At 41.3% G+C, this 16,199-nt stretch overlaps 1 protein-coding gene across 1 annotated transcript in view; it reads right to left on the bottom strand.

The window, feature by feature from the left end:
- Positions 1-16,199, bottom strand: part of LOC124788508 (macrophage colony-stimulating factor 1 receptor-like) — a 335,265-nt gene that overhangs the window by 208,638 nt on the left and 110,428 nt on the right. The window contains exon 4 of the mRNA XM_047255777.1: positions 12,417-12,583. Within this exon, the coding sequence (XP_047111733.1) occupies positions 12,417-12,583 (167 nt within the window). The remainder of the gene's footprint in view (positions 1-12,416; positions 12,584-16,199) is intronic.

The raw sequence follows: 16,199 nt of genomic DNA, 5'->3' as shown, positions 1-16,199 counted from the left end.
AGATGTCCCGGCAGAAAGTGGATCGCTATCATCGCCGAGGCCAGCAAGGGAACCAGGCCACCTTTCCTGTTCCACAATTGTCAACACTCTCGCCTTCTCAGCTGAATCTTCATCTCGCAGCTCCAACTTTCCACGCCAGCCGATGCTATGCATCTGGACTTCTTGCGCCCATTTCCAGCCACTAGAACCAAAAGCAATGACACGTGGTGCAGGTCTGCCGTTTCGCCGTTCACATCTGCTTCATCGCTTCCAACTACCTGGTAGAATTATTTTCAGCCATAATGGCTATTTTTGTGAAACGTGACTGTGTGGGATAACACCACTATACCAAACTCCTCAACGCATCCCTCCTCCCACAAAAAATTACCTGCAGCCAATGTAATAAATATTATATCGGCCAAACAGGCAGAAATTTCAGAACCCGATTCAAAGAACATTTAGACTGCTACAGGCTTGATAGATGTAACAAATCAGCATTAGCAACTCACATTAAAGACACAGACCACCCTTTGAAAATCAAAGACAACCTCGAAATTTTACGCAAAATAGGAAAACGTAAAAGAATGGATATCATGGAAGAAATGGAAATTTTCATACATAACACAAAGCATGGAGATAACATTCTTAATGAAATAACCGTATTCAAAAACTCAAAATTCTTCAACAGTCTTAAGCCAGTTCTAACTCAATAGATTCAAGAAATGTCAAAGTAAACAATTGACTAGAACCAAGAATATCTATAGAAATCCTCGATAATCGATACAGCCTCACATGCTACAGTCCGCCATCTTGTGTTGTGTGTATAACATCGAAGCAATTTGTGCAGTGGCAATCAGTGACAAAACATGATGTGCAATAGTGTAGTGTCAATCAACAGCTCCGCCATTACACCAGTGATGCAAGTGAAGCAGCAAGTTGATGAAATTGTAAGTGATCAACTGTCATATAAAAGCCTTTCACACAATTTTCGTAACACATAACTGATGCAAATCTATCTGCATCCGATACAGGCTGTGATATACACAGTCAACAACAAAGAAGAAAACCAGCAGAAGACATCACTGCCTTCGATTTCTAGATATACACTGCCCCCCTCCTTCCCCCCAAATGCCACACCAGCAGCTACAGTAAAAAACAATGGACAAAGAGTTCTAGATTAATGTAGTTTAAGACTTTATTTTTAAGTAACATTTCTCTATGTATGTATGTATAAACTTTGAAGATGAACAGAACATGTTCTAAACGCGTTGGATTATGTTAGGTTAAGCATAAAATAAAAAGTGACTGGTAGCAGAAACTTGAAATAAATAATTACCTGGTAGAAGTCTCAATCCGCTGCTCTCCCTCGCCCCATCCCCCTCCCCTTTTCCTCAAGCTGCTTCAGATTTCATCCAGCGCCGTGTCTTGCAATCGACAATTATCAGCAAACAAGAAGTAAATCGAATACTAGTGTATCTGGAGAAACACGTCCCCCTCCCCAGTTAATATTTACGTCAGGACCTAGAAATTTAAGTGGCAGGAGTTGTCAGAGAACCTAATCCTTCTCTACAGACTAGCGGAAGTAGAAAATTTCATTACAAGATTACAAAATTGATAATGAAGTGTTAAACATTGTTAGTGTCATAAAAACCGTCCTACAACCTGATTTAATTTGTACTAACAGAGGTTGTGACAGTGTACAAAAGAACTAGATTCACTAGAGTGGATATAGATGGTAACATAATCGTTATATTTAAGTTATCTAATACAGCTATAGGCATGTGAAAAGACCTGAAAAATTTGATTGTAGATCCCTGCAAATTACCTTCTAGGGACGACGTTTATCCAAGAATGATGATGCAATAGATGGAAATATGTCGCAAAACAATCATTTATTTAGACTAGCACAACTTGTTGATGATATCTGAGGTACAAAATTAGAAGACAAAACATGTGACAACAATGGCATGCAGAAGAAATGGCACAACACATACATCCGTACTAATTTAAAGGACTTTACCACATTACAAGGATGCAGTGAATACGATCATCACGATAAATATTCACAGATTACTTTCATGTCAGAAAAGCAGTGACACGTTAAATAATAACACGTTATTGTTGTTGTTGTGGTCTTTAGTCCGAATACTAGTTTGATCCAGCTCTACATGTTACTCTGTGCTGGCCAAGCGTCTTCATCTCCGAATAACTACTGCAACCAACATATTTCTGATTCTGATTGCCTTATTCATCTCTCGGTCTCCCTCTCCGAATTTTACCCCTTACACTTCTCACCAATACTCTATTGGTGATCCCTTGACATTGCAGAATGTGACCTTCTTTTAGTCAAACTATGCCACAAATTTGTCTCCCTGGTTCTGTTCAGTGCCTCCTCATTAGTTACGTAACTGGTCATCAAAATGGAAGCATACACATGGACTAACGAAAAAGCCGCCCATATTGTCACAATCCAGCAATTATAATTATGCTAGAAATAGTGATGCAACTTCCAGAAAACCATCTGAAGATGAACCTGAAGACGTTCCAAAACATCTTCATGGAATAATAAATAATTATTCAAAAAGTGACTTCTTGCATTTTATGTATTCACATTCATTTTTTATATTTTTGTATTCCCTTTCTCCTCTTTCGTTTGCTGATTTTGATATTTTCTTCTTTCATCAGTTAAACTCAGTATCTTCCGTGTTACCCAACAATTTCTACTAGGTCTTGTCTTTCTACCTAGTTGATCATTTGCTGCCTTCACTATTTCATCTATGAAAGCTACCCATTCGTCCTCTACTGCATTTCCTTCCCATGTTCAAATCAACTGTTGCCTAATGCTCTCTGAAATTCTCAACGACATCTGGTTCTTTCAACTTCTTCAAATCCCATCTCCTTACTTTCCTAACTTTTTGCAATTTCTTCAGTTATAATCTACACTTTATAACCAACAAATTGTGGTCAGAGTCCACATATTCCCCTGCAAATATCTTACAATTTAAAATAGGGCTCCGAAATCTGTGTCTTATGATTATATAACCAGTCTGAAACTTTCTTGTGTCTCCAGGTCTCTTCCACGTATACAGTATTCTTTTATGAGGATTAAACCAAGTGTTAGCGATGATTAAATTATGCTCTGTGCAAAATTCTACCAGGCGGCTACCTCTGTCATTCCTTTCCCCGAGTCCATATTCATGTACTATCTTCCATTATCTTCCTTTTCCTACTATTCCTACTAATTCCAGACCCACACAAGTATTAAATTTTCGTGTCCCTTAACTACCTGAACAATTTCTTTTATCTCATCTTACATTTCTTCAGTCTGTTCATCATCTGCAGATCCAATCGGCATATAAACTTGTACTACTGTGATAGGTGTGGGCTTCATGTTTATCTTGCATATGGTAACCCGTTCACTATGATGTTCATAGTAGCTTACCCTTCTTTCTATTTTCTTATTCGTTATTAAACCCACTACTGCATTATCCTTATGTGACTTTGTATTTATAACACTATATTCAGTTTGACCAGATGTCCTGGTTCCCTTGCCATCGAACTTCACTAATTCCCACTACAACTAACTTCAACTTATCCATTTCCCTTTCTAAATTTTCCAGTCTTCCTGTCCAATTATGGGATCTAACATTCCAAGCTCGGATCCATAGGCCGCCAGTTTTGTTTCACCTAATAATGATATCCTCCTGAGTATTCCCCGTCCAGAGATCCGAATGGGGGACTATTTTACCTCTGGAATATTTTATCCAACAGAACGCCATCAACATTTAACGTTTCAGTGGAGCTACATGCGCTCAGGAAAAATTACGTCTGTATTGATTGATTGTTCCATCGATTCTTGGTAGAATATTTTGTACATTATGAATTAAACACACATAACACTGGTGAAATATTATACAATATTTATAATTTGTTAGACGAACCGATTTTCGGCTGTTACACCACCACCAGGTACAAAGATAAGTATGTGATGTAGTGAAATTTTGTTGGATCAAAGATTTGCACTAGTTAAAAGTCTTTGATCCAACGAAATTTCACTGTACCACATACTTTTCTTTGTATCGGATTAAGGCGTAACAGCCGAAAATCGGTATGTATAACAAATAATATAGTGTAGAATATTACACCATGAATCTTCCCCTTAGAAAATTATGTATTACTGTGTTGGTAAACCTCTTACGTTATTTGTTCTTCAAACAGCTGAGCAAAACTGAACGTACTCAGACATTTCTTTCTTTAATTATTCTGATCACTAAACTGACACAATATTTTTAGCGCAGCGCAATCTGACTTTCAATAATCCCCACAGAACAATGGCCCTGACTAACAATAACCTATACCTTTCATGAATCACTTACCTCAAAAAACTCTTCGTTGCTCGAGCTACTGCAGTACAGCGAGCGCCAATATTGCCAGCTAAATAAAAGATTCTAACTACTGAAGGCACTAACTACTGATAGGCATAGTTAGCAAATGAAATATTTTGACAGAGAACAACAAGAAAAAGGAAATTTGTAAAAACAAATTTCCTTTTTCTGGCGGACACAGCCCCAGATCGTCCGTTCTTAAAACTCTGGCATCTCTCTCCCCACATCCACCACTGCTGGCGGCTCACCTCCAACCGCCCAACGCTGCGCGCTGTTCACATCCAACTGCCCAACACTACACAAGCGAATATTCCAACAATGTCAACCAGCCACAGACTGCACACAGCACAGTAAGTGATTTTCATACAGAGCGCTACGTGGCGTTACCAATATAAAACCTAAACAGGCTACTTACAACCATTGTTGTGTATGTTTTATTCATAATTGCAGCTCTAGTTCCACTAACTAGCAAATGTTCACAGTACCAGCAGAGCAACACTGTTTCGTTTGGTGTTACAAGACCAGATCAGTGAATCATCCAGACTGTTGCCCCTGCAACTACTGAAAAAGCTGCTGCCCCTCTTCAGGAACCACACGTTTGTCTGGCCTCTCAACAGATCCCGCACTTGTGTTTGTACCCACGGTGCGAGTATCTGTATCACTGAGGCACGCAGGCCGCCCCACCGACGGCAAGGTCCGTTAACAGTGACTCCTTTGCATTTATGAAAATATCTACTTGACCTACAGCCAGAGAAATGATGAAGTCACCTGTAAGCTACGCTGCAATCTATCCCCAGCACTTGCCCAGATAAATAGTGGAGCAAGGAGAGTATTGGGCTAGTTATTTATGACTCTTATGTAAACAACATCACCTGCCATTACCAAGGTCAGCCACCACCTCTCCCTGAATCAATGGCTCCATTGTTCTCCTTACATAAACGCATTGGTCACTTGGCCTCATGTCAAAAAAATGGTTCAAATGGCTCTAAGCGCTATGGGACTTAACACCTGAGGTCATCAGTCCCCTATACATAAACCTAACTAACCTAATGACATCACACACATCCATGCCCGAGGCAGGATTCGAACCTGCGACCGCAGCAGCGACGCGGTTACGGACTGAGGCGTCTAGAACCGCTCAGTCACAGGTGCCGGCGGCCTCGTGTCCTTACATAAACAAACCACCACTTGTGCTCTTATTTATATTTATGCAAGTCTAACTTAAAACCACATGCTTTTAGTACAATGTTAATAACAATAATTTATGCTCATAAAAGGGCTGCTTTCGCCCTGTGCCATGCCCTCTCTCCTGACGATTTATTCTTTGTGTTTTGATGTCTCTGTTAATACATACTGATTAAACGAATATCCCATTAGACCAACCTGGGACACTCTCGATCGCATTACATTCCTATTTAAAATCATGTAGATCATAATGAGAAACAAACAACGCTTTCCATCAATAGCGGGTAGCATGTTAAAAACAAGATCAGCAGTAACTGTTTGTACAGACTCCATCTACAAATTGCAAAATCGAAATTGCAAATATACACTGAAACCAATGAGAAAATGCATTTGGCGACTCATATGAGGGACACACTGTATCTCTGATCAATGAGATAGTGGTAGCATTGCTAGTAGGTGTCTGGATGCTTTTGATTAGGTAGTCCATGCAGACTGTAGATCGCACATTGCTATGATGGAGGCTACTTTCCGTATAAGTTATATACATCGCTTTCTCTGGGTATTAACATTCATTTTAAGACTGGAGATCCTTGTGGCAGCCGGTGCGTTGGCTTGAACAAAGACCTATCTGTTTGCCCATCGCTTGTTTATGCACCCTGTGCCTGATGTTAGTATTCTGCTGGTCGCCTCCACCCTCATCTCAGTATTAAAATCATACCACACTTCAACTCAGAAGGGGTGACGGCTGACTGTGTCCCTCAGAGGGGGAAGCAATAGTCATTTCGCGCGTATTTCGGCTGTGGCAGCGGTGGCAAGGCAACACAGGTTCATGCAGAGGCAGGGCGGTTTGCAGAAGGCTTTTGACTCTACACCTCAGAAGCGGCTTGTAGTGAAATGCGTGCTTATGGAATATCGCGTCAGTTATGTGTCTGGACTAGTGATTTCCTTGTGAGGGAGGTCACAGATCGCAGTAACTGACGGAAAGTCATCGAGTAAAACCGAAGTGATTTCTGGCGTTCACCAAGACAGTGTTATAGACCCTCTGCTGTTCTTTATGTATATAAACGATTTAGGAGATAATCTGAGTAGCCCTTTAAGGTTGTTTGCAGATGATGCTGTCGTTTATTGTCTACTAAAGTCATCATCAAATCAAAACAAATTGCAAAACGATTTCTAAATCTGTCTGGCTCGAAAACTGGCAATTGACCCTAAAGAATGAAAAGTGTGAGATCATCCACATGAGTGCTAAAAGGAATTCGTTAAAATCCGGTTACACCATAAATCTGTCAAATTTAAAGGCTGTAAATTCCAGTTAATACCTAGGAATTGCAATTATGAACAACTTAAATTGGAAAGAACACATAGAAAATGTTGTGCAGAAGGCGAACTAAAGATTGCATTTTGTTGACAGAACACTTAGAAGATCCTACAGATCTACTAAAGAGACTGCCTGCACTGTGCTGGTCCGTCTTCTTTTGGAGCACTGCTGCGCGATGTGGGATCCTTATCAGATAAGATTAACGGAATACATCGAGAAAGTTCAAAAAAGAGCAGCACTTTTTGTACTATCTATCGAGAAATAGGGGAGTGAGTGTCACTCACGTGATACCAGATCTGGGGTGGATGTCACTAAAGCAAAGGCGTTTTTCGTTGTGCTGGAATCGCCAACTTTCTCCTCTGAATGCGAAAATATTTTGTTGAGACCGACCTACATAGGGAGGAATGATCATCATAATAAAATAAGGGAAATCAGAGCTCGCAAGAAAAAGATGTAGGTGTTCGTTTTTTCCGCGCGCTGTTCCAGACTGGAATAATAGAGAATTATTGTGAATATGGTTCGATTAATCCTCTGCCAGACACTTAATAGTGATTTTCAGAGTATCCGTGTAGATGTAGATGTAGCCAGGTACAGTTACGATTACAGTCCATTGCGTAGACTGTCAAGGAAATGTCCTGCAGTTTACTTATTTCCAAATAAAGTCATCGTTATCGCACCCATACCATCGTATTAGCGCGGTGCTGGTGGTAACAACACAAGTGTGCGAAATCGTTTAAAAACTTGTGATATTAGTGTAATTTAATGATGTCTTGTGTGTGTTACAAACCCACAGTAAGTTTATAGTGTCATACTCCTCTGAAGCAGCGTGATAGTGATGTCATACTGTATCGGACAGTTTTTGGGCCATAAATTATGCAAATTAAGATAAGGGTGATGTGTGTGGTTAGACAACGTTTGATAGTGTTGCATTGTTATTAATACATTAGTAAGGTAAGCATAAGGTCCTTACAGTGAAACGTTCCTACATTAATCAAATTGGTACTCTACAAAAGTGTACTTGTTTAAATAATGCACTGTGGTAAAGGTTAAACATTAAACCGTGGGATATCAGTGTATTTGTTTAAATAATGCACTGTGGTACGTGTTAACCATAGAAAGTTACGTTTTCAATGTAATCTACATGTATTTTTTGATGGCGATCTTGAAGAGTAGTTGAAAGTGGGTATTTGGAACGCTTGGAGAAAAGTGGCAAGGTTTCTGCAAAAATTGTAAGAAATTACTTCAAAACTGTAACAAATTGCCCAAAAACTGATTTCCGCTGCAGCAGCTGAGGTTTCACACTGATCAACCAACATACAGAGCACAAATAAAGTGCCTATGTCATTATGATGGCCACCATACCCCAATGAGAGGTAGGGGGCCGTTGGAGGGGTCAAATCCCGCCAGTGGGATAACTCCCCGCCTTTTTTTCTACCGATATGAAACGAGAACTTAGGAGAGCAGGAGTAGGGCGTAGCGGGACGGTGAAGGCAGCCATTTTTTGCGTCATAAATTACGGCTGTTAAGATTGTGGTAAAAGCCTGTGGTCATAAAATAGACTTGCATAAATGTAACTAAGACCACAAGTGAACAATTTGTTTACATAAGAGTGCTGTGCCAAGCGACCAGTCTCTTTACATAAGGAGAACATGGACCTACTTTACCAGAGAGGCGTGGGTGGGGGGTGGGGTGACATTGAAAGTGGTGGGTGGTGTTTGTTTACATAAGGGCCATAAATTAGTGTCACCTTCTTTCTTTGGTACATTATTCACAGTAATCTCTTCCTTTAATCTTTCATCTTAATTTTGTTCCTGCCCACTGTTAAAGAGGCAGAGTTGAGTGACTACTTGCATTTGTTTGTAATGTTTTTCATATCATTTCATTCCATTTGTGTTCTCCACTATTTATTATTTGTTGGCATTTTTACTGTCCTTTTCGTTCCGATTAAGTTTCTGAGGTTGCTGTGTAACTGTATATTTTATTGCTGAGAATTTATGTTTATTTGTTCTAATAATGGTCAATATCATTATCTTGTTCGTAGTATTACTTTCCTACATGAAATATGGTACCAAATTCACGATAAATCCAATTAATAAGTGGGATTGATGAACCATGCAAGTAAAATAGGAAGTCCAGTATTTCCTCTTAATAACACAACAGTTTCCTTTACTATATCAGTATGCCAAGGAGAATGGGGAGCGTTAATACATGGTATATGAAGTCTACATCTTTAAACAGTAAGTCAGGACTATAGATCACACCTTTAAATGGGAGTTTCTGTTTTATGATAGGAGTATATTTTTATTCAGAATAGTCTTTGCCACATTTGGTGGACTTCTGACGGTTCATTGGTTCTGACTCTCAGGAGTTATCATAAAACAGAGTCAAATTTACAAATAACTTGGCAGTATAAGTCCATTTATGAGTATGCATGCATTGCTTCCATTGAGAAAAGTGTCATTAAGCCTTTGCACAGTCCTTACATCCCTGATACTGACACTGGGACAATTTTATGTCTGAGCTGGTACCACATACAGTCTATTAGGGAGGGATCTGGGAATCTTGCTGGACATTAGAGCACCTTAACATCACGCTGGCAGTTCACAGAGATATATGCCATATGTGTATAAGCATTGTCCTGTTGAAAAATTGCACCAAGATGCTGTTACATGAGATAGAATACATCAGAACGCATGACGTCCGTAACATATCGCTGGGCTGCCAGAGTTCCCTCACTCACTAACAGCCGTGGCCGGAAGTCATATCCGATAGCTCTCAGCACCATGATGCAAAGAGTAAAACATTGGAAAGATGGGACATGTCTCCAGGTCACTGCCATGCTCACCAATGATGGTCATCTGTGATAGTGCAGAACCATGAATTATCACAAAACACTGTTTGATGCAATTCATTAGCAGTCATGCTTCCCAGTCAAGGATCAACTCAAAACGCAGCCGTTCATATTGTGGTGTAGTAGCAGCCGACCAATGAAACAGTAATTCCCTAGTTTAGTTACTGCTAGTCTCTGACCAATGGTGTGGAAGACACAGAATCTTGCAGGGACGCCATTACTTGTTCTCGGACGCCAGGCGTATAAGGGTTACGATGTGGTTGGTGCAGAATATGGCGATACTGCTGTGTCTGGTAAGACATGGTCGACCACAACCATGACCATGAGTGTGCCTGCCTTTACATTCTTATGTAGCCGAACATCTGACCACTGTCACATTCGAGTACCCCAAAATATAGATATTGCACCATTTGACTGTTGTTGTTTTTGTGGTTTTCAGTCCTGAGACTAGTTTGATGCAGCTCTCCATGCTATTCTATCCTGTGCAAGCTTCTTCATCTCCCAGTACCTACTGCAACCTACATCCTTCTGAATCTGCTTGGTGTATTCATCTCTTGGTCTCCCTCTACGATTTTTACCCTCCACGCTGCCCTCCAATACTAAATTGGTGATCCCTTGATGCCTCACACCATGTACTACCAACCGATCCCTTCTTCTAGTCAAGTTGTGCCACAAACTTCTCTTCTCCACAGTCCTATTCAATACCTCCTCATTAGTTATGTGGTCTACCCATCTAATCTTCGGCATTCTTCTGTAGCACCACATTTCAAAAGCTTCTATTATCTTCTTGTCTAAACTATTTATCGTCCATGTTTCCCTTCCATACAAATACTTTCAGAAACGACTTCCTGACACTTAAATCTATACTTGATGTTAACAAATTTCTCTTCTTCAGAAACGCTTTTCTTGCCATTGCCAGTCTACATTTTATATCCTCTCTACTTCGACCATCATCAGCTATTTTGCTCCCCAAACAGCAAAACTCCTTTACTACTTTAAGTGTCTCATTTCCTAATCTAATACCCTCAGCATCACCCGAGTTAATTCGACTACCTTCCATTATCCTCGTTTTGCTTTTGTTGATGTTCATCATATACCCTCCTTTCAAGACTCTGTCCATTCCGTTCAACTGCTCTTCCAAGTCCTTTGCTGTCTCTGACAGAATTACAATGTCATCGGCGAACCTCAAGGTTTTTATTTCTTCTCCATGTATTTTAATACCTACTCCGAATTTTTCTTTTGTTTCCTTCACTGTTCTTCTTGAAGTGTGGGGGTATTTCGCCTGTCTCATACATCTTGGTCACTAGATGGTAGAGTGTCGTCAGGACTGGCTCTCCCACTGCTGTCATTAGTTCTAATAGGATGTTGTCTACTCCCAGGACCTTGTTTCGACTCAGGTCTTTCAGTGCTCTCTCAAACTCTTCACGCAGTACCATATCTCCCATTTCATCTTCACCTACATCGTCTTCCATTTCCATAATATTGTCCTCAAGTACATCGCCCTTGTATAGACCCTCTATATACTCCTTCCACCTTTCTGCTTTCCCTTCTTTGCTTAGAACTGGGTTTCCATCTGAGCTCTTGGTATTCATACAAGTGGTTCTCTTTTCTCCAAACGTCTCTTTAATTTTCCTGTAGGCAGTATGTATCTTACCCCTAGCGAGATAAGCCTCTACATCCTTAAATTTGTCCTCTAACCATCGCTGCTTAGCAATTTTGCACTTCCTGTCGATCTCATTTTTGAGAGGTTTGTATTCCTTTTTGCCTGCTTCATTTACTGCATTTTTATATTTTCTCCTTCCAACAATTAAATTCAATATTTCTTCTGTTACCCAAGGATTTCTACTAGCCCGCGTCGTTTTACCTACTTGATCCTCTGCTGTCTTCACTATTTCATTCCTCAAAGCTACCCATTCTTCTTCTACTGTATTTCTTTCCCCCATTCCTGTCAATTGTTCCCTTATGCTCTCCCTGAAACTCTGTACAACCTTTGGTTTAGTCAGTTTATCCAGGCCCCATCTCCTTAAATTCCCAGCTTTTTGCAGTTTCTTCAGTTTTAATCTGCAGTTCATAACCAATAGATTGTGGTCAGAGTCCACATCTGCCCCTGGAAATGTCTTACAATTTAAAACAATTCTACCAAGCGGCTTCCTCTTTCATTTCGTAGCCCCAATCCATATTCACCTACTACGTTTCCTTCTCTCCCTTTTCCTACTACCGAATTCCAGTCACCCATGACTATTAAATTTTCGTCTCCTTTCACTATCATACATTTGTTCAATTTCTTCGTCATCTGCAGAGCTAGTTGGCATATGAACTTGTACTACTGTAGTAGGCGTGGGCTTCGTGTCTATTTTAGCCACAATAATGCGTTCACTATGCTGTTTGTAGTAGCTAACCCGCACTCCCATTTTTTATTCATTATTAAACCTACTCCTGTATTACCCCTATTTGTGTTAGTTATGATGAAGTTATGCTCTGTGCAAACACCAAATACAAATGACACCACTGCACTGTGGTGGCCATTCTGCCCATTACAAAGAATTGCTGACTCTAAATCATTTATACATCCCTGATGGTGTGTGCGTGTTTGAAGCTGTTTTTGGATCTAATCACTTCTACTGGGTGCTTCACTTTATTTTTTCAGACAGTGTATTATGACAGACGAAGTGAACAGCGGATGACACGGTGTGCTCACCCAGTTGGCCGTGGCGCGGCGGCTGCGGTCGTCGGTGGCCTGCGCCAGGTAGAGGTCCGGGGCTGGCAGCTGTGCTGGGGGAGGGTCCCACGCGACGCGCAGCAGGTCCTCTCCGCGGCACACGCGCCGCAGAAGACGCGGGGACAGCGCTCCTGAGCGGGACGCACCTGCCACCACAAAAATCATTCGCCACTGAAGTTCAATTCTTTTCTCTTGGCGGCTCGCGCATGCCCGCACAGACGCGGGAGACTGCTGCGTTGCCAGTTGCACGCGCCAAGAGAAGCAGCGCCATAGTATAGTATAGTTCGCAAACTTACGTTTCGGGGGTAGCGCGCAGTTTATGAAGGAAAGCCACCGCGGCCGCATTAACCCTTTCGCTGCTACAGAGACGTGCTCCCTGCATGCCGCGCTGTGTGCGATTTTGTCATCACTGCACTGCTCGCCTGTGCAGACACATGGTGTTCAGGCTGCTTTGACACACTTATCATTCGATTTCACAAAAACTATTTGGCCCAAAACGTGATTTTTACACATCTTCTTGACTGATACCTTCTCCCCATAAATGACTTAATTTTGTTTCGATGTTCAACGCAGTTATTGTGCAGCAATAAATGTACACTACTGGCCATTAAAATTGCTACACCATGAAGATGACGTGCTACAGATGCGAAATTTAACCAACAGGAATAGGATGCTCTTATATGCAAATGATTAGCTGTTCAGAGCATTCACACAAGGTTGGCTCCGGTGGCAACACCTACAATGTGCTGACATGAGGAAAGTTTCCAACCGATTTCTCATACACAAACAGCAGTTGACCGGCGTTGCCTGGTGAAACGTTGTTGTGATGCCTCGTGTAAGGAGGAGAAATGCGTACCATCACGTTTCTGACTTCGATAAAGGACGGATTGTAGCCTATCGCGATTTCCGTTCATCATATCGCGACATTGCTGCTCGCACTGGTCGAGATCCAATAACTGTTAGCAGAATATGGAATCGGTGGGTTCAGGAGGGTAATATGGAATGCCGTGCTGGATCCCAACGGCCTCGTATCACTAGCAGTCGAGATGACAGGCATCTTATCCGCATGGCTGTAACAAATCGTGCAGCCACGTCTCGATCCCTGAGTCAACAGGTGGGGACGTTTTCAAGACAACAACCATCTGCACGAACAGTTCGACGACGTTTGCAGCAGCATGGACTGTCAGCTCGGAGACCATGGCTGCGGTTACCCTTGACGCTGCATCACTGACAGGAGCGCCTGCGATGGTGTACTCAACGACGAACCTGGTCGCACGAATGGCAAAACGCCATTTTTTCGGATGAATCCAGGTTTTGTTTACAGCATCATCATGGTCGCATTCGTGTTTGGCGACATCGCGGTGAACGCACATTGGAAGCGTGTATTCGTCATCGCCATACTGGCGTATCACCCGGCGTGATGGTATGGGGTGCCATTGGTTACACGTCTCGGTCACCTCTTGTTCGCATTGACGGCACTTTGAACAGTGGACGTTACGACCCGTGGATCTACCCTTCATTCGATCCCTGCGAAACCCTACATTTCAGCAGGATAATGCACGACCGCATGTTGCATGTCCTGTACGGGCCTTTCTGGATACAGAAAATGTTCAACTGTTGCCCTGACCAGCACATTCTCCAGATCTCTCACCAATTGAAAACGTCTGGTCAATGGTGGCCGAGCAACTGGCTCGTCACAATACGCCAGTCACAGCTCTTAATGAACTGTGGTATTGCGTTGCAGCTGCATGGGCAGCTGTACCTGTACACGCCAGCCAAGCTCTGTTTGAGTCCATGCCCAGGCGTATCAAGGCCGTTATTACGGCCAGAGGTGGTTGTCCTGGGTACTGATTTCTCAGGATCTATTCACCCAAATTGTGTGAAAATGGAATCACATGTCAGTTCTAGTATAATATATTTGCCCAATGAATACCCGTTTATCATCTGCATTTCTTCTTGGCGTAGCAATTTTAATGGCCAGTAGTGTAGTAAAGCACTGCACGAAATTTTGATGAGTTTGCCGAGGTAAAAGTCCACAGCGGATATGCTTTCCATATGGTCGATTTTAGTTGCTACTAGAAATTTCAATAAATTACATTCAAACCAATAAAATTCATGAAGTAAGACACTTCGATATTGTTTTTAAATAAGGAAAATATTTAGTGTCGAACAAGGTTTGAATTCAGAACCTTTTGCTTAGCAGCCAAACACCTTAACCTTATGCTAACGCAGCTCGTCATTCAACAGAAGTCCTGGAGGACTTTAAAGAATCACGCAAAATACCGACAAACACTGTTGGTATGACTTTGAATTACTCACGTTTCGTCGAAGTACAATAGGAAATAAACAATTACCGCTGTTCTTTATTGCGAAAAAGCAGTTAGTGAAAATGAATTTAACTGCTACTGCCTGAATTAGGAGCCTTATTGCTTGTTTGGTTTAATTAATTAATAGAATATCAAGCAATTGGTATAAAGAACGCTTTTTCCAAGTTTTCTTTTATAGAAAGTCTGCTATCAAGACACTACTTTTGTTCAATTACTTTATTTATGACTGAACGTTTCTAAAACTGAAGACACTCGTCCGTGCTCTGCACTGCAGTCGAGCTGTGGCAACGTCGTTCTCTGTTCACTGGTTGACTGTGTTTTGTGACGTCAGATGCGCAGAACAAACCTAGACTCGGCCGCCGTCGTAAATGACACCCACATTAGTCGTGTATGTGAGAGGGAGGGGAGGGGATGAGTCATGCTTGACGTGACTCCGCTACCCCTCAAAATAACATTTTACTGACATACGTGTACAAATTTCCAAGTTGTGGAGCATTTTTTCAAACCTTGATAAATGCAACTCATACGGTTTTTCACAAAATGCGTTTTCCACTTTCACCTAGGCGTAGCTGACAGTTTGCATTTTTACGTGAGTACTAGATTTCACTGACATTAGTAAAGCATTGTAATGAAATGTATACAAATTATTATAGCAGTATATTAAGTTGAGATTTTTCCAGTTTTTTTTTTTTTTGCAAAAGTCGATAAATGCTTATTATTATTGCTAGTATCAGTAAAGTTGCCTCCTTTACTTCTGTGTATTTTTTTCTACAACTAATTTGTTATATGCTGCAATGTTTATTATACTCCTGGATTGTTGTAAAATGCATATCTTACTATATATAGCACTCCGTTGTCAGGCTACGAGTGGCCTACCGGGACCATCCGACCGCCAGGTCATCCTCAGTGGAGGATGCAGATAGGAGGGGCGCGGGGTCGGCACACCGCTCTCCCGGCCCTTATAATGCTATTCTGGACCGAAGCCGCTACTATTCGGTCGAGTAGCTCCTCAATTGGCATCACGAGGCTGAGTGCACCCCGAGAAATGGCAACAGCGCATGGCGGCCTGGATGGTCACCCATCCAAGTGCCGACCACGCCCGACAGCGCTTAACTTCGGTGATCTCACGGAACCGATGTAGCCACTGCAGCAAGGCTGTTGCCAATACGCATTTTTTAAATTTATAGTTTTTTACTTTCTTGATAACACAAACAGTAATAATAGAAATATGGTAGCATATTACAATAATAGCAATGATAACTATTTTAACATAATTATTTAGCTTATATAATTATTATTAATACTATATGAATTATGAAATTAATAACACCAAAAACGTTACATGTAACGATCACATTTTTATTGTCAAGTTTTTCCCCTTAAATCTATACATTATTCATCTGAGACATCTTTGTAAAACTCCTTTGCATCATCT

This window comes from Schistocerca piceifrons, chromosome 3 (genome assembly GCF_021461385.2).
Source record: "Schistocerca piceifrons isolate TAMUIC-IGC-003096 chromosome 3, iqSchPice1.1, whole genome shotgun sequence".
Lineage (NCBI taxonomy): Eukaryota > Metazoa > Arthropoda > Insecta > Orthoptera > Acrididae > Schistocerca > Schistocerca piceifrons.
The sequence above is the reverse complement of the archived record's forward strand: the minus strand, read 5'-3'. Positions and strand labels throughout refer to the sequence as shown.